The sequence below is a fragment of the Terrapene carolina genome, unplaced genomic scaffold (genome assembly GCF_002925995.2).
Source record: "Terrapene carolina triunguis isolate 2854851 unplaced genomic scaffold, T_m_triunguis-2.0 Scaffold386, whole genome shotgun sequence".
NCBI classification, from domain to species: domain Eukaryota; kingdom Metazoa; phylum Chordata; order Testudines; family Emydidae; genus Terrapene; species Terrapene triunguis.
In genome coordinates, this window is record NW_020664737.1 from 21,303 (window position 1) to 40,076 (window position 18,774).

The window sequence follows — 18,774 nt, forward strand, 5'->3', positions numbered from 1 at the left end:
CATTAAATACGTGAAGGGAATATCATGTTTTGCATATGACTCCAGGAATGGCCCAGAAGTCTGCAGCAGCGCTGCTGTGCAATGCAATTTGGACCAATGCTAGGATACCGTAGGAACTTAGTTTTTAAATTTAAAAAAAAATTAGCTTCTTTATAAACTGCCCCATTTTAGCTCTAGGAGATGATGCCAAGTAACTAATGAGCCGTGACCTTTTGTCCTTTCCTGGTGAAGCTACGCACAGAATTGAATTCTACCTAGAGTTACAAAAACTCAAACGTATTTCCTGAAGGAATTAGGCGTCCTCTTCTGCTTCATTCACAGAAATAAGCAAAACCCTCAGTAAATTTAATAAGAATGATACCGTGGCTTGACTGGCTGGGGTGTAAATGGGCCTTGCCCTCTAGAGGTTGGAATCTGAACACTGCCAAGTAAATAACATGGGTGTCTAAATCTGCTCCGTTTCCTGCATGCTGGGTGCAGCCCTCTGGCTAACCCCCCGCCTCGTTGGGGGCCCCTCAACTGTCAGTGTGGGCTGGGGGGAGGCCATGATGGGGAAACACATACCTCCGTACTGGTTGCCGTAGTATCCTGAGCTGACGTACATGGTCTGGTGGGAATCCAAGGGCACTGTCTGGTAATAGTCGTCATATGGGTCGTACATATGGACCTACACGGGGAGGGTGACACAGATGTTAGGCCCAACGGTGATGCCTTGCCGCCTGCTCCCAAATCTGCCAAGCTCACTGCCCACATCAAGGTTCCTTTGATCTCTCCATTCCCCCCACAAGCTCCCTTCGATCCCACCTCCTCCCTCATGCCAGGGGCTGTGACGCCCCATTCCTCTCTCCTCCATACCAGGGTCCCCCATTCCCCGCCCAGTGCCAGGGGCCCTGATTCCCCCTTCCCCCCACCATTCTGATTTCTTTTCCTTCTGTCTGGTAGATAAGTCATTCAGGGTGCCAACATTTTTAACCCTATTGGGATGACGGGCAAAGCTGAGCTGAGGGGTGGGCTGGTGTCTTGTTATGCTGGAAGATGTTAACAGTGCCATCAACTGGTTCTTTGCTTTCTAGCCAATTACAGACCTGGCTGAAGCTGCTAGCTCTGCTAACCAGATGCCAGGGGCTCTGTGTGTCCCCCATTTCTTTCATCCGGTTTTTCCATTTTGCCTCAAACTCAACAGGGTTCTGCTCTCTGAGGCCTAGCACGTTCCCTGAAATTTTACAACTGATTGGCTGTAGCATTCAAAAGTTATTGTGTTACGTTCAAACAGCGGCTGAATGTAGAATCGCGCTTCACTTGGCCAATTATGGTAAGGCCGAGACGCCCCAGCTGAGATCAAGGCCCCATTATGCCAGGCACTGAGGGTACACGTAGTAAGAGACAGTCCTTGCCACAAAAAGTTTAGTCTAAATAGACAAAGAGCAGGAGGGGAAACTGAGGCACATAAGAACGGACTTGCCCAAGGTCACTGAGCAGGCTACTGCCAGAGCTGGGCCTAGAACCCAGCTCTCTGGGGAACACACTGACGCTACTGGGAAGAAAGAATTCAGGGGGCAACACAACCCCAGTTCAGGTGGGTGAGTCTCTCTCTCTCTCACGCACACCCACCTTGTGTTTCAAAAGCACACAGCATCCAATCATCAGCCTCAACTGCAGCGTGCGCTTAACAAAATGTCCCCCAGCAACCAGACGTGCAGCAAGAGCGAGCGAACGCTGCTGCCGCAGCCTGGATTTCCTGCTGGTGCTTCTGTGCACTGCCCCTCCGCAGAGCCCATCTCCCCCAATCAGTCCTGGGCATTTGATTTGATTTGTATTGAATTGCTCATTTCTGCGGCTGAAGCCTCGGGAGAGGAATTAATGCAGATTAGCAGCTCTCTGCTCCGTGCCTCCTATTAGAATGTATTCATTTGTACCTCGGAAGTCTGCTCAGGGAGGCTGTTAATGATTTGAGAGCTTAAACTGTTTTTAAATGGATTCCGCTCTCCTTGAGACTGATTTACAGACGTCCCGCAGCAGGGCCCAGAGATCCGAGGGTGTGTCTACGCTGCAAGCCGGAGGCTTGATGTACCCAGGCTGCCAGGTGGGCAAGACTAGCCCGTGCAGCTGTCCCTGCTGCCAAGGCTTCCCTGCTAGTATTACTCGAGCTGGCTTTGATCTGACTTGATTAAAACGAGCTCAGTTATCTCTACACATGGTGCAGTGCAGCTATACCCTCAGGCTGGAGCCAATGGTGAAATTCCCCATTCACACGGGCAGGATCAGGCCCCAAAACAGTCAGTGGGTGAAGAGGGCACACTGGGAACTCTGTAGTCTGAAAGGGCACACCCCCCACTAACAAATCACAGGTGCCAGGAACGGTCGTGCCCCATGTTACTGATACAACAACAAGCCGCAGCAAAGCATACAGCACTAGCTACGGGTGCTATGTGGGGTCCAGTGGACCGAGGATGGAACTGGGAGGCAGGAGCCCTGGGTTTCATTCCTACCTAACCAGCTGCTGTGTACGGAGGGCCAGTGTGGGAGGAAAACTGCTGCTTGAGCAGGGCACGTGTTTGGCCTAAAGGAAGGACAGAAGCTGGAAGTGAGCGAGGTGGCAGCGAAGGGTTAAGAGAGCTATGAAGTCACAGCTTGAGGCTCCGATCTCCATTCCCAATGTGCCAGGGCACCTGGCTACAACCTGGCGCTCTCCAGGGATGATTAAAGCACAATCCAACAGATGAACTCCCGCCTGTGTCCTTGGACTGTCCAAAATCAGGGATGCTGTTAAGGTCCCTGTTGGAACCAGTGCCCTGGCCCAGTTCGACGCATGGCTTAGCCAGGCCTCTAATGGATTAGATTTGGCCATCAGCACAGACAGCCGCTCACCCCAAGGGCTCAGAGCCTGAACGTGACCAGCAGTTTGTGCCGATTTCTCTCACACATGCGGCTCCAGCAGATGGGTTCAGAGAGCAGCCGGATTTGTTCAGAGGTCCTCACAGATAGCGTCACTTCGACCAGCCCTGGTAACGTACTGAGCGTTCCAAGCTATGGGAGGACACAACACGAAAACCTCAGCCAGGCCGAATGCAGACGCGCACGTTCCGGAGCGGAGACATGCCGGGGATCCCTTGGTCCCAGCACTAGCGCATGGAGTACAGCTCGCTTTCCTTTTAGAGCCAGTGCAACAAGCTCTAAAGGGTTAGAGCTGGAGGAAGGGGCTTGATTGACGGCCCTGGAGACGGACTCCTCCCCTTATCCGCACAGGCAGCAGGGGATGCCTCTCCAGCCTGGACCTGCAGGGACCATGCCTAAGAGAGGGCTCAGACTCCGTGGCCCCTTCAGTCCTGGGCCTCTTCCCAAGGCTGCCAGTTAGCACCACTTGTGGGGTGAATTTGGATGGGTGGCAGCTGTCCACCAGGTGCTGGGCTCAGCCCCCCAACCAGTCCACCTACAGCTCTCGGAGCAGTCACCCTGACGCTTAGCCACCGCAGACCTGGGACGGCTGTACACCCAGGCACCCTGGTGCTGAAAGGCCTCCTGACCTCTCTCTCTCTATTGGTATTGCAGAAGCTTCTACAGCTGCCAGCTGAGCTCAGGGCCCCACTGTGCCAGGGGCTGTACATACTCCGAGTGAGAGGCCCTGCCCCAAAGTACAAGCAGTCTAGCCAGAGAAGACAAAGGACACGGAGGGCCAGCCTGGATCAGACCCAGTGGTTATCTGGTCCAGAGGCCGGTCTGTGACAGAGGCCAGTAGCCGATGTCTCAGAAGAGGGTGTGAGGAGATGCGGCTGGCTGCCCCCATGTTTGCTCTCACCCTGGTTTCTAATAACCAGGGCTTGGCTACAATGTTTTCATTATTAATTCAGCAAAGGGTGGGAGACAGGCAGTATTATTATCCCCATTGTACAGATGGCAAGTCTGCAGCAGCCCAGCTGGGCAATGGAGAGACCAAACAACTTGCCCAGGGTCACACAGGGAGGCTGTGGCAGAGCAAAGAGCCCAGAGTCCCCGTCTCGTGCCCTAATTACAAGACTGAACTCCCTCCCCTCCATCCACCCTTCCATTACCAGGTGCTGGAGTGCTCTGCTCAGGCACTGCTGGGTTAGCTGGGCTACCCCGGGAGCAGCACTGCACCTTGATTCAGCCCACTGGCTAGTACCTTTCTTTGTGAAATGCAGGCAGCAATAAAACCCCATCCATGTCAGTGGCACGAGAGCCCAGCGCCTTACGGGGCGCCCTGGGCTGTGGAGCTGATCACCACATCTCTGCCAGCCGCCTCCGGCCACTGACTTTATGGCGCGCTCAGCGGGAGTGAACAAGAGTCCAGAGTGAAACGTGGCCGAGGCGAGAACCCATGCGATGACCCGGCCACCTCCAGACCCCCAGCTGGGGGGAGGCTGAGTGAATAATTCAACCAAGGGAAAATGCAATTAGAAGGCAGAGGTTTGAGACAGGAGGTGAATGGCATCCCCATGGCAACACGTGGCCAGAGCCGTCCCCCAAACCTCAGGCTGGGATGAATCAAAGGGAATCCCTAATTGCCAGCAGGTGCCTCTCTCCCACCCCCCCAACATGCCCTGCCCCATCCCTCCCCATGGGCTAGGCTCAGTGATTCACCGACATGTCTCAAGTGGCACGTACATCTGGGGATGGGTGCCAGTAAAGAATCTCATTGTCTGTGGGTAGCTCTTGCCACAAACTACGGGCTGGTCTCGCTGCCCGGGAGCCATAGGGAGCAGGGAATGGAGAGGAATGAATGTTCTCAGCCCCTACCCTATGGCGGGGGAAGGGTCCCAGAACTTGCTAGCATTGAGCGTGCCAGGGAGGGGCAATACCAGGGCACCTGCGAAAGGGACTAAGTCAGTGCCAGATGGACCAAGGAGGCGGGGACTGTCTCTGACCAAGGGGCTGAAGGCCAGTCTAGCTTCTCACCCCAGGGCAGTGCTGGGGAAACCAGCGTGCCTACTGCCCGTTCTGCCAATGATCCATGTGCAGCAGTGCCTGGCATTAACCATCGGCACGAAACACTCCCCTTGTACACAGCATAGGCCACCACGCGATGCAGGCGCGGCTGACAGATATGCCTTCTCTCCACTTGGGTGTAGGATTGCACAGGCCAAAAGGCCTGGTAGATGCATCACCAGGCACAGGATGGAGCCAGCCGAGGGCTTCAGGCTGGAGCCTGGCCCGGCCTGGGCTCCCTCAGCAACTTTCAAACAGGACTCGCGGCAGAGTGGTGTTAAAAGGCCGAGCTGGGAAATGAAGCCATTCGTGGCCGAGCCTGACAGGGTTCCTGCTGACTGGGGAGACGCCACCAGGCAACTGGTGGAGTTGGCGAGTGGCCACCTAATGGCACTTCCGTGCCCCCATCGAATGGCCTCCTCTCGGGGCGGATATCACAGGGCCCAGCTGGTGAGCTGCAGGAGAGGCAGGCTGCTGGGTGGGTGGCTTTAGCACAAAGGCAGCGGGTCCATCACAGGGCTGGCTGCATTGTTCAGGGGCTGTCCATGTTGCTGCCCCCGCCTGTATGCCAGGCTGCTCTCTCCTCCTACAGCCCATTCATGGTGTCAGTTTAAATCCTCTGCATGTCTCCCCTCAGGAGTGGTGGTGTAGGCAGCTCAGGGCCCCACTGGGGCTGGCTGCTTCCTCCACGGGGCCCAGCGCTGTCCAGCCTGCTCCTGTAAAGTCATGGCCCGAGCCCGAGAGCAGCCGTGACACGGGAGCTAGGGCAGTCTGGAGCGCATGGTTCTGTTCCCGGCTCTGGCCCACTGTGGGACTCCAGAAAAGTCATTAAGGCCCAAATGTACTGAACTAGCCTAGGAGGAAAGGGTGCTCAGCCACTCTGACAATCCGATCCTGGCTTCAATTGCCTGCTCTGCCACAGAATCCCTCTATGACCTTGGGCAAGTCACTTAACCTAACCGACGCCTCAATGCCCCAGCTGTAAAATGGGGGAGATAATCCTTCCTTCCTCCACCTGTTACCTGGCTGGGCTGTGTAGACAGTAAGCTCTTCAGGGCAGCGGCTGCTTCTTATTCTGAGGTTGTACAGTGCCTGGCGCAACAGGGCCTCTAGGTGCTACTGTAATATCTATAATAAATAGTTCTGCATTCCCCGGGGCAACTGGGGCCAGGGGGACTGTTGCAATAAAACATGAGAAAGCACGAAGGGGTGAATTTTAAGTCTCTCACTCACACCTCCCCCCCAGAAAACTTCCTTCTCCACGATCCTGCAGCAGGCGTTTTGGGGGCACCGACATCCTTGAGAACAAGGATTTGAAGGGGCAAAAGCAATGGTGCTGGAGAGGAAGGGGTTTCTGAGCACTGAGCTCCACATCAATATTATTGACACAAAGGAAGGCTGCAGCTGGTGCACGGCTGTGCTACGGGCACACACTTATCCTTCTAACGTCTGGGGAGCCACGGGGAAGGGATTTTAGTCCCATCTCAAGGCAACATCGTGAATTCAGCGTCCTCCTGCCCTAAGAAAAGGGTCGAGGTAGGAGATTCCATCTGCACTGCAACAGCCTGGCATTCGCTGCTAGGGGCGCCATTCAAAGCAAAGGGCCGAGTCATTGCGCTTCAGCAGGGTCCCACCAACAAAAGCAGGGCACGTGCAGCTAAGACCTCCCAAACTCATTCCACTCCTGGAACCTCAGCTTTCAGCTGCATGCACAGGCCCCATAGGCTAGCTGTGGTGTCTGGGGCCTGGGCTAGGACATGGGGCCCCTTGACTAAGTCTGGTGGTGTAAACAGGACTATACGCTTAGGCCCCAATTCTGGGCTCTGCTGTAGCCCCTTAACTGAGCTGCCGTTTAGGGGCCACACAGCTGGCTTAACCAGCCACTGGTGGTGGTGCTGGGTGGGGTAGGGGGGATTCCCAGGCAGCATAGAGCAGCTGGAATGCGTCCCCATTTTGGTTCTCAAACTTTTGGACTGGTGACCCCTTTCACATACCAAGCCTCTGAGTGTGACCCCCCCTCTTATAAATGAAAAACACTTTTAAATATATTGAACACCATTATAAATGCTGGAGGCAAAGCAGAGTTTGGGGTGGAGGCTGGCAGCTCACGACCCCCCATGTAATAACCGCGCGTCCCCCTCAGGGGTCCCGACCCCCAGGTTAAGAACCCCTGGTTTACTGGGATGTGTAAGGGGAGGGATATGACCAAAGCATTCTCAGGTCCAGCTCTTATGGGCAGAGCAGCCCACAGTGGCCTGTTCAAAGTCACCACAAGTTCAAGTAGGCCCAGAGGCTGCTCTAATTCATGCTGAGGGCTGGGCAAGCAGCCGCCTAAGGCCAGAATTTGGAAAGCACAAAAGCTGCCTTATAGGCATTTTGGGCCCCACTCCCTGGGTCTGTCTCTCTCAGCATCAGGGCCTGAGAACTCAGCAGAACCACAGCAAGGCTTGGGAACACAGCTCAAAGGTCCGTCCTCCAGGTGCTGTAAGACTGACGATATTTTAACTACAGCAGGAAGCTAGCACCTGGTCACGGGACCACCCAACGGGGTAGCGGGTGTGGTGGAGACCAGGCCTAACCTGGACATCTTAAAACAGGCAAAAAAATAAGTCACGAGTCAAACAAGTTTTGGAGGCCTCAGCTGCCCCCGCTTGGGAGGAGTCCGCTGCAGGGTGTCAGACACTCTGCCAACTGCTTTCCTCCCAATCCGTTTGGGCTGCAGGGGAAACCACCGTTCAGGGCCCTGAACTCGCCACCGAGCAGCAAACTGGCCTCGGAGCTCGGACAGAAACCAATGCCCAGCTGCCTCCTCAGAGCTCCCCATGAGTCGCCATCTCTCTGCTGAACGCAGAGGAGTGGAACAGTCTCTTTCTCCTCATGGATAGTGGTCACGTTCCAGGCCAGGCCAACGGGTTTCAATACGAACAACCAACTACCAAACACGGCCACTGGGCACTGGTTGACCCTGGCCTTGAACCTCCCAGCCAGGAGGAGAATCCAGCTCTTGTTTATTAGCCTGCCTGGCTGGAGTGAACCAAGTCACTTCACACACCCAGCAGGCCAGGGCCTAATTAGCTGCTCCTCACGCTGAAGGGGCAGCTTCAAAGTGGGCCCTTTGCTCTGTGCTGATGCAAAGAGGTCGGGCTGGGGAGAGAGTCCAGAGCATGGCAAGGCAATTAAAATCTCGTGCGTCCCCCTTGTCTGCACAAGCTGGGAAGGCGGGGCCCAAGGCCCACCGACGGCAGGCATGGTTTTGACAGAAATCCAGCTGCGTGTTTGAAGCGGCGAGGGCCAGCAATGCGGAGGCAGGCTTTTGATCTTGACAAGGTCTGTGTGAAATAGAGAGCCTGCCTTAACCCTCAGCCTTCTAGTCTTTGCTCCAGTGTGTGACGGGAGACCGCACGGGGCAGCAAAGATGTCGCACTTCAGGAGCGAAGCACACCCGTGTGACACAGCCCAGGCCAGAGAGCGGCAGGAGCAGATTGCCTTGTGTGGAGCCAGAGACAGAGGTTATTTAATCCAAGAACAAACCCAGAGAAGAATCACACACACACACACACACTCTCTCTCTCCTGGCTTTCCCTGGGTTCCAGGAAGACAAAGGAAATAACTCGCTTCCCTCTTCCCATGCAGCACCATGCCCTTGAGAGAGCCGGGGATGGGACCGGACGGAGCATCAGGACAACACCCTCCTGCCCTCAAGCTCCAAGATGCTTGCGCAGCATAAATCAATACACTGATCAGCCTCACACAGCCCACGCTGGCTTTTGTGCACCAGTCACCTGTGTTTTAATCTCCTTCTCCCATTCATCTCGCTCAATACACAATTAGATCTAGTGTGCCGGGGAGGGGGTGGGTCAGGATGGGAACTCTGAGCACCATGGGGGGGGGGGGGGGGGGGAAGGCAACCAAAGGTTATCTGCCTCACGTTCTTATTCACTTTGATGCACGTTCTCCTTCAATTCAATTGATGCTCTCCTTTAATTCATCACTGTCAGCCCAGGTTTGAAACACTCATTCTCTCTGGGTCTCTAATGTAAGCATCACAGTGTTAGATCATTTCCTAGTGGGACGAATAGAAGACTAAAGGGGAAGGATGGGCCAGTGGTTCAGGTACTTGCCTGGGAGACCAGGATTCAATTCCCTGATCTGCCATAGGGGATCTTGGGCAAGTCTCTCTGTGCCTCAGTTCCCCACTTGTACAATGGGGATAACAGCCCTGCCCCACCTACTGGATGCATACTTGTCCTGCATCACCAGTTCAGAGCACACGTCGCTAGGACAGGCAGAAGACTCAGACTCCTGAGTTTTTCCCCCAGGGCTGTCACTGACTTGCTGTGTGGCCTTGAGCAGGTCACTTAACCCTCTCTGTGCCTCTTCTATAAAATGGGGATGATACCGACATCCATCTGGCTGCAAGATCCTCAGCTGGGAGGTGCTGCAGGCTTGTAACTTAGTGCTGCCTTCCAACAGTGCAGAAAGCTCTGCCTTCTCCTAGCCACAGCACTTGGCTGCTTCCTCCCTGTGTCCCTTTGCCTTCCACTGTGTGACTGAACATAGGAAAACTCATTATCTGCTGCAAACATAGCTTCAGGCCCCTCTCCAAAAAAGCCCTGCTAGGATCAGCCACTGATCCCCCGCATATGCCAGCTCAGCAGCAAACATGCCTTTCTTCCCAGCCCAGCTACCGGGAGACTGCTGCTTCCTCGCTGCTGGATTCCCCACGTTAAAGATGCTAACAGCTCCTTCCTCATCAGTGCTGGCTCCTTTTGTCCCGGAGTGAACTGGAGACAATGGGACTAGCCTCTTCTAACAGCTCTCAAATTCGCGGTGATCCCATGTGTTAACCTGCAGCCCCTGCCTCCACCAGGCAGAGATGGAGGGGACTGGAAGAGGAGGCGTCACAGCCATGGGGAAACACAGCTCCACTCCCTCCAAAACACCTCCTCGCCCCCAACCAAGGTCTAGTGGTGCAAGATGCAACAAGGAGTGACCAGGTCTACAATAGTTGTTATTATTACTATGTTGCTCCTTTCATTTCCTTACAAAGTTAAAAGTATTCTCCATTATACCACGGGGGAAACCAAGGTATGGATGGGTTAAGTTGTTGGCAGAGCCAGAGAATCATGAGTCATGTGCACTCTCTCGCTATGTACCACTTAGGAGTACCACAGAACTCCAGTCTCCTGCGCCCTCTTCTAACCACTAGACCACGGCAGCCCAGGGAGACCTGGGTTCTATCGCACCCGCCAGCCCCTTGCTTTACACAGGAGACCATGGACAACCTACGAAGGGAACTCGGCCATCCCCAGTCTCACTCTTCCACTCCAGTCACATGGACCACCTGCAGCGTCCATTCAGAGGGCTCCGACTGATGACCTATCTATCTCCTAGAACTAGAAGGGACCCTGAAAGGTCATCGAGTCCAGCCCCCTGCCTTCACTAGCAGGACCAAGTACTGATTTTTGCCCCAGATCCCTAAGTGGCCCCCTCAAGGATTGAACTCAACCCTGGGTTTAGCAGGCCAATGCTCAAACCACTGAGCTATCCCTCCCCCTGACAGAGTCTTATATTGACGAGATGCTACGAGGACTCGGCAAACAGAACAGGTGAACCCCCACATGCGTGGTCAGACCAAGGCAAGACCTGCAAACACAGTTACATGTGGGACAGACAAGACAGTCCATGACCATTGCAGGCTGATGCACTCTTGCTTCGCACTGTTCACATAAGCTGTAAATGCGCCCCGCTTCAAAGTGGTTAACAGAGATGTGACAAATCTGCTGCCACCTTGTTCTGGTGGGGGCTGTTGCACGTCAGTGTGACGTGCTGTAAGCACCTGAGGGGCTAGAACCAGGGACCATGAAGGTGCTGGGCCACTGTCGCTGATGCCTCCACCAGGTGCTCAAGCTAGGTTTCTGCTGGGGAGCCCCGTGAAGCTAGGCACTGCAGGAAGTACCACCCAGTGGGGACTGAGTGGCACCCTCCTCCCCAGCCCACAGATTGGCCCATGCCAGTCTATAAACCCGGAAGCCATCACAGGGAGCTGTTAGAGCAATGATGCAGACTGCCTGCTTGCTTCTGCTCCAGACCTTGCCTTACTGTGACTTCAGTTCCCGACCCCGGTTCATCCCTGACTCCGCTACTTGCCTCCTGCCTGCAACTTGGCGCCTGCCTCTGACTTCCTGCTCTCCTGACCCGGATCATTCCTGACTCTGCTACATGTCTCTTGGTCACTGACTAGCACACGCTCGCCACCCATGGCCGAGCTCTGACACATGCTTTCAAATTTGACTTCAGTATGTCTTTATCGCGTTTGTACCAGCCACCCTGAGAACGGGTGCCTTTCTTTAGCTGACCATAAAGAGATGGCTTTGGGTAGCCTTGAGTTGGCCGTATGAATGAGATGCTAACGCAGCTGAGCTTTAACGAGCATGCTTTGAATGCAAGACATCCGGTGATGATTAAGGATTTTCATATTGGGAATCTTGTCCCACCATTTGACCCTGCAAACACACCTAAGACAGCACCTATGGAATTGACAAGTTTCCTAACACAGCAGCCATATGTTGTCCATGTCTCACAATCACACAGAAGAATTGTAAGCACGACTTCCCGACAGATATTTAGTTTAGTGATCATTTCATCATCCCTACCGTTCCATAGGTGGTGTGACAGCATTGCAAATGCAGTGCTGGTCTTGGCTAGACGATGGGTGACCTCATCCTCAACTGTGGCATGGTGGCACTGCGTATGCCCTAGGTAGCCAAACTTCTCCATGGGTTTGGGATTGGTCTTAAACAGGGTAGAGGTGCGTCCCCTGGCACATGTTGGCTTCACTCTTCTGTTCTCTTTAGGCTGATTGTTTAGGCCAGGGGTCGGCAACCTTTCAGAAGTGGTGTGCCGAGTCTTCATTTATTCACTCTAATTTAAGGTTTCACGTGCCAGTAATACATGTTAACGTTTTTAGAAGGTCTCTTTCTATAAGTCTATAATATATAACTAAACTATTGTTGTATGTAAAGTAAATAAGGCTTTTAAAATGTTTAAGAAGCTTCATTTAAAATTAAATTAAAATGCAGAGCCCCCCAGACCGGTGGCCAGGACCCGGGCAGTGTGAGTGCCACTGAAAATCAGCTCGCGTGCCACCTTTGGCACGCATGCCATAGGTTGCCTACTCCTGGTTTAGGCTCTGCTTTACCACAGTATCGATCTGTCTAGATCATACAACATGTCCAGAGGTCTCCAGGATCCCCCTCTGATACACTGCAAACTCCCACTAACAATATTCACCACATACGCAGCATAGCGTTTTACACCTTCCACATGCTTCACAGACATTAATTCTTTCTCAGAGGGAGCTGTCATCACCCCCATTTTACAGGAGGGGAAGCTGAACTGCAGAGAGGAGAAAGGACTTGCCCAAGGTCACAGAACAAGTGAGTAGCAGAGGCGGGATTAGATCTCGGAAGTTCCTCCTTAAATCTTTGCAGGATCGAGTCATTATAAGCATCATGGGTGAAATCTTGGCCTTATTGACTTCACCCAGGCTGTCTGTTGCTCTTGGCTCTGTTATCCCCTAGGAGCCAAAGGCTCATTCCTTTTTCATTCGGTCAAAATTCCCATTGAAAGGACCATGGGATTTGGCCCAAGGTATTTAGCACTTTTCTTAATATCAGATTTTGTTATTTTCCTGGGGATAGAAGATAGGCGAATTGTCAGGATCGCGCTAGGTTCCTCGTGGAAGAGTTGCTTTTGCCAATTCCCCGTGGCTTTCAAAAAACCAAAACCACCCAACAGTGGTCTGGTAAATTTGTTAGCCAGTTCCCTTAACGCTGCATTTCCTCTGGACTCACTCATTCGTATACATTCACATTTCCCAAGGATTCCCTTAGCTACTGATCTTTTTCAAAAAGAATTTGTACAATGGCAGAAAGCAAGAAGAACCCTTGGGAATCTTCTGTGCTCCAAGAAACACGGCTATGGAGCAGCTACAGGAGGCAGGGCTCTCAGGCTCCAGCCATTGTGTTATGAGGGACATCTCCAATTTATTCTCCCGCACAATGAAGAGGATCCTCCAGGCCCTCCCATTTCCCTTCTTTAACTGGATAAATCCAGTTAACAAGTTCATTTGAAGAGGTCAATTCAAAAAGTTACTGCTAATTCCACCCCCAATTAGCAGCCTTTCCTCACTGGAGAATCTTGGCTTTATGAATGGCTGTCAGACCAGCAGTGTGACAGCATTTACGCTCTCCCTAGGCTCTTAACAGCACTATTCTCCCCCAGCAGCGCTAGGCAATGTTATTTGCCAGCGGCACTCGACTCTGTGGGATGCAGACAATACAAACAAGAGATGACTGGAGCCACCAACCTTAAAAAAAACCCTTTCTCTTCATAGAGCTCCCCAAGACTTGTCAGCCAAAGAGACGCTACTTTTGCCTTCCAATTACTCTATCCTACCGGGGGGGGAGGGGTGTCTATGGATTTGATCCATTAAGCCAATGTCCTAATGTGTTTCTCTAGCCATCTCCAGAAACTCTTTGCCAGAATAGTAACATCTGTGAAGGGGAGGGGGAGGGGGGAGTTGGTGTTTTTTTTAAAGACATTTCTATGCCAGCCAAAAAGCCCAAGTGTAGATGCAGTTATATCAGCATGAAAGCTTTATGGCTTATTTTGCTCAAGGAACCAGAATAAGCCATGCTGGCAAGAGCCCTTTTTTGCCAATATAAACTGTGTCTACACTAGGAAGGTTTTTCAGTACAACCATAGCATCTACACTTTACGTGTAGGTAAGGGCTTAGACTTCTGTTGGACGAGCAGTAGCTACTGTGTGATGCACTATTTTCTTCAATGGTAGAGTCCTCATGAAACTGGAGTGCAATTAGGGTTCCTTTCACTATAATCTTCCCAGCTCAATGGAAAATCCTGCCTTTCTGAGCATGAAATAAGCCAGTCTTCTGTTTCTTTGTTCCATGCAAAAAAAAAAAAAAAAAAACCCAAAAAACCCAAGCATTTTGTGCAATGTTATGGTGGACAGACTAAGCAATCCAGCAATAAAACCTTAGTCATAATATCTAGCTCATATATAGTACTTTTCATCATAGATCTCAAAGCACTTTACACAGGAGGTCAGCATTATCCCCATTTTACAGATGGGAAAACTGAGGCACAGAGCAGTGGAGTGACTTGCCCAGCATCACCCAGCAGGCCAGTGACAGAGCTGGGAATAGAACCCAGATTTCCTGAGTCCAAGTCCAGTGCTCTACCCACTTGGCCCCACTGCTTCTCTTTATGGTCAGATGCTCCACCTTAACTCTGCCCAATTGCACACATTTTTAAAATAAGGTCTCTCTGGACATCCTTTTCTTTTATAAATCAATAATACAAAACTCAAACTGGCACTTTGCATACAGCTTCACATCAAGCCTGATTCTCCTCTCACTTACACCAGTTTTACATCACCGGCTTCAGTGGATTGGCTCCTGCATACCACTGGTGTGAGATCAGTGAGGTCCACAGTCTGTATGCTGGACTTTGTAGGATTTTTGACTTGACTTTTATACAATACTCCACCAACAAACAAGGAAATTAGCAAGGTAAATGCAGTATGGTAGTGGGGATCCCAGCATGGGGGGGGGAAGGGTGTCTGATCAATCCAGAGGGAGATGGGCTGAGGCAAGGAGCAGTGGGGACAGGATAAGATGCATTACCCTGCATCCACTATCTGCCCCAAACCCCCACGCAAAACATTTTCTCCAATGGCTGTTGGCAAGGCAGCGAGCAGACCCTTGAAAGCCACCCTGCAGCTCTTAAGGAAACCGGTTGTAGGAGAAGCTTGGGCGCACAGCTTCTCATCCCTGCTCCCATGCCAATAGGAACCACCACGACAGCACGCATCTCCCAGCCCCACACCCACATAAGCAACCAATAGTCTCCCGCAACCATCCTGAGCAGCAAGTAGCCTTCTGATGAGTGGGATGTAACAGTATTTGAGATGAGAAACAAGCACAGGAGCATCACCACCACAACACAGAGACAGTCAAGGATTGGACAGAGCAAATGGCGCAAAGGCGACACCTGTGTCTGGCCATGCCCCAAGGAGACACATGGGAGCAGCCATCCACCAGTCCATCACAAGGTGGCTCCAACAAAGAGTCCAACAAAAACCACTGGATTAGAACCCAGTTTAGCCAATCCCCTCTTCCTTGACATATCCCCTGCTCCCCTCAACACCCCCCCTCCCATGATCCTAATTCCTGTCCCTGAACAGGCATCATTTGCCTCATAGTGCCCTCAGTTTATCCAATGCCCTTTTATTCCATATTACACACACACACCCCCATTTGGACGAAGAGGCTCCTGCTCTATCTTTACAGTGCTAGAAGCAAAGCCGCCCGAGGCAAGGCCTGGGATGAACTGCGCTCTGTCCCTGGACAGAACAATTCTCTCATTATCTGTAGGATCCCAGCAGCAGCATTCACTCCGGTACAGGCTCCTCTTTGTTGGGCGGCCGGCTGCCGGCACAGGCCTGGCTCGGTCGCTCCGTCATGGGTAGAAACAAAAGAATCGTAGACATTCCAGATGGAGGAGGCCTATTGGGTTAGCGAGTCCATCCCCTTGCTGGGGCAGGGCCGCTCCCTACGGTACATTTCCTCGGGCTTTTGTCCAACTTATTATTTTCATCCCAATCCTCCTGGTTATAAAACTGTGCATTACACTAAATAACCACTTACATCCATAAGACTAATCCCTTTAGGCAGCTGCAGACTGATGTCCCTATTTAGTCATTGCCTTGCAAAACTCAAGAGGCAGTGTGATCTAGTGGACACAGCACTGCCCTGGCAGTCAGAAGAGACCTGGGTTCTAGTCCTGCCTCAGCCAGTGACCTTGTGACTCACTTCCCCCTCCCACCCTTTGTCTGCCTTGCCTGGTTAGGTAATGAGCTCTTTGGAGCAGGGATTGCCTCTTCCTATGTGACTGCACAGTGCCTAGCACAATGAGGCTCTGATCTCAGCTGGGGCAAATCACTGGTAATGAGAGTGAGCAAAATGTATTAAGAAGGTCCTGATTCAAGGACCAGTGAAGTCAACTGAAAGACTCTTCATTGCCTTCAATGGGCTTTGGACCAGGACCTTAACCTCGGCTCAAAAATCAACCCCTCGTGGACTCGAATCCTCTCTGTTGCTCTTCTCTGAGCACCATCCAGTTGGTCCGTATCTCTTTAGTACTAGGGTGACCAGATGTCCCGATTTTATAGGGACAGTCCCGATTTTTGGGTCTTTTTCTTATATAGGATCCTATTACCCCCCATACTCTATCCCAATTTTTCACACTTGCTGTCTGGTCACCCTACTTTAGTACGGAGGTGCCCAAAACGGCCTGCAGTTCTCCAGGTATGGTCATGCCTCTTCCCACACTCTGGGACGAGATGCCTCTGTGCATGTAGCCCTCCCACCACACTCCTCCATCGACTGACTCTATGGGGGGGGGGAGGGGGAGATGGAAGGAGACAGCTCATGATTTGCAGCCTGTAAGAAGAGCCCTATGAAATGGAAGTAGGAAAAGCTCACCGGGGTGTTTTTCGCCTCCAGCACTGCCATCTTCCAGGCGCTGTAAACAAAATGGGACCACATGTGAGCAAAAACGTGCCTGGAGCAATTTTAAAACCACATCAAGGCAAAGCTCTTCCTTGGTTAATCTCTCAGCGCTGCTCTGCTGTCAGGGAGCTCAGCAAACAACACAGCGACTAGGCCAGCGATTCTCAAATGCGGCCACCGTGGCCGCCTGTGACCACCAGGGGCTTTTCTTGTGGCCACAGCCTCCTGGGCAGTGACTGGGTGGCAAAGCAGCCACCCCTCCCTCTCCCTGTTGCTCCTGGATGTGCCATCTTGATGTTGGTTGCGGGGGCTGCCAGCAGGAGTTCGGCCCTGTCCCTGCCCCCCTCTGGAGACACCTGGGACACAACACTGGAGGAGAAGGCAGTCTGTGAATTCCTCCCTGTGACGTTGTGCAGTCTATATGGTTTTAATGTAACTGGGATAGTTTTATAAAGATTTGATAAGTGAATATAATGCAACTGGGATATGCTTCGTGCAAAAGGTCTCTTGTAAGGTATCATTACAAAGCTCATAATCTACTGAGTATGATCATCCTATTTGTAGAAATGTACCACTCTTGTATCTAAAACTAGAAATATAAAACATAACTCTGAGGGCCTATTGTAATTATGTAAAGTGTGGGCCATTAATGATGGTTTGGAATCTTGATGACTCCCATTAACCAGGACCATTGTCTGCAGATGGCTGTGTTTACCTGTTAGTCTTCCTGTATATGTGTGTGCTGGCAAGTGGGCAATGAAGTCTTGCAGTGACATGTGATCATGTCACCTGAACTGGAATCCATCTTTAACCTGGTGCTTTTCCAGTGAGGGGGGATGGAAACCCAGAGGGACAAAGGGTTCCCGCCTTATGCAAAAGATATATAAAGGGGTGGAAGAGAACAAAGGGAGGGAGGAGCCATCATGAAGAATCCCCTAGCTATCACCTGAGCTGGAACAAGAGCTGTACCAGGGGAAAGAATTGTGCCCAGGCCTGGAAGGTGTCCAGCCTGAGAAAAAAAACTTACTGAAGCATCTCTGAGGGTGAGATTATCTGTATTCAGTTTGATTAGACATAGATTTGCGCATTTTATTTTATTTTGCTTGGTGACTTACTTTGTTCTGCCTGTTACCACTTGGAACCACTTAAATCCTATTTTCTGTATTTAATAAAATCACTTTTTATTTAGTAATTTACTGAGAGTATGTATTAATACCTGGGGGAGCAAACAACTGTGCATATCTCTCTATCAGTGTTATAGAGGGCGAACAATTTATGAATTTACTCTGCATAAACTTTATGCAGGGTAAAACGGATTTATCTGGGATTAGACCCCATTGGGAGTTGGGCATCTGAGTGCTAAAGACAAGCACACTTCTGTGAGCAGTTTTCGGGTAAACTTGCAGCTCTGGGACAAGTGATTCAGACCCTGGGTCTGTGTTGGAGCAGACTGGAGTGTCTGGCTCAGCAAGACAGGGTGCTGGAGTCCTGAGCTGGCAGGGAAAACAGGAGTAGAGGTAGTCTTTGCACATCAGGTGGCAGCTCCCAAGGGGGTTTCTGTGATCCAACCCATCACACCCCCTTCCCGGGGGTGATGGGGCTTGGGCTTCAGCCCTGGGGTGGCAGGCTCTGGCCATGGGGCTTCAGGCTTCGGGGTATGGCCCCGGGGCTTCAAGCTCCTCCTGGGGCCCCATCCCCCAGACTTCAGGCTCTGGCTCCCCGCCGCCTCCCCCGCCCCTCATCCCTGCTGCCTATCCATCCACCTCCCCTTCCAGGGCTTAATTTGTCCCCAGGCTTGCCGAGGCTGAGTAAGTCTGCTGTGAAAAGTGATACTTGAACATTTGTTAATATCACTTTTCACAGCAGCAGACTTACTAGCTAGCAATAAATAAATTGCAATGATTTTGATGTGCATATTTATTTGTTTTTCCCAAAGTTAATTATTTTAGGAAAAATTGTCAGAGGGGCCACCAGCAAGAGTTGGTGGCCGCACTCTGAGACCACCAACAAATTTCTCAAGAGAACCCCTGGACTAGGCCCTTCCTTTCATAAAGGGGCCAGGAACCTTTCACATGCCCCTGAAATGAACCAGGAACTGGGAGGAGAACCTGTGCCCCTGGGAATCTCCTAAGATCGAGACCGTTCTGGTTAGTTAGCCATGGAGGTGGCTGTTGGGATCGGAGAGGTTTCAGTTTGGCCCCCCTTCTCCTTTAAAGTGACATTATGGAATTTC

The 18,774-nt window shown here is 51.8% G+C and overlaps 1 protein-coding gene across 1 annotated transcript in view; it reads right to left on the bottom strand.

Moving 5' to 3' along the window:
- Nucleotides 1–564: 564 nt before the first annotated feature.
- Nucleotides 565–18,774, bottom strand: part of PLEKHB1 (pleckstrin homology domain containing B1) — a gene marked incomplete at its 3' end in the record, with an annotated part of 34,738 nt that continues 16,528 nt past the window's right edge. The window contains exons 5-6 of the mRNA XM_026658021.1: nt 16,515–16,554; nt 565–667 (exon numbers count right to left, since the gene is read on the bottom strand). Coding sequence (XP_026513806.1) covers nt 565–667; nt 16,515–16,554 — 143 coding nt within the window. The remainder of the gene's footprint in view (nt 668–16,514; nt 16,555–18,774) is intronic.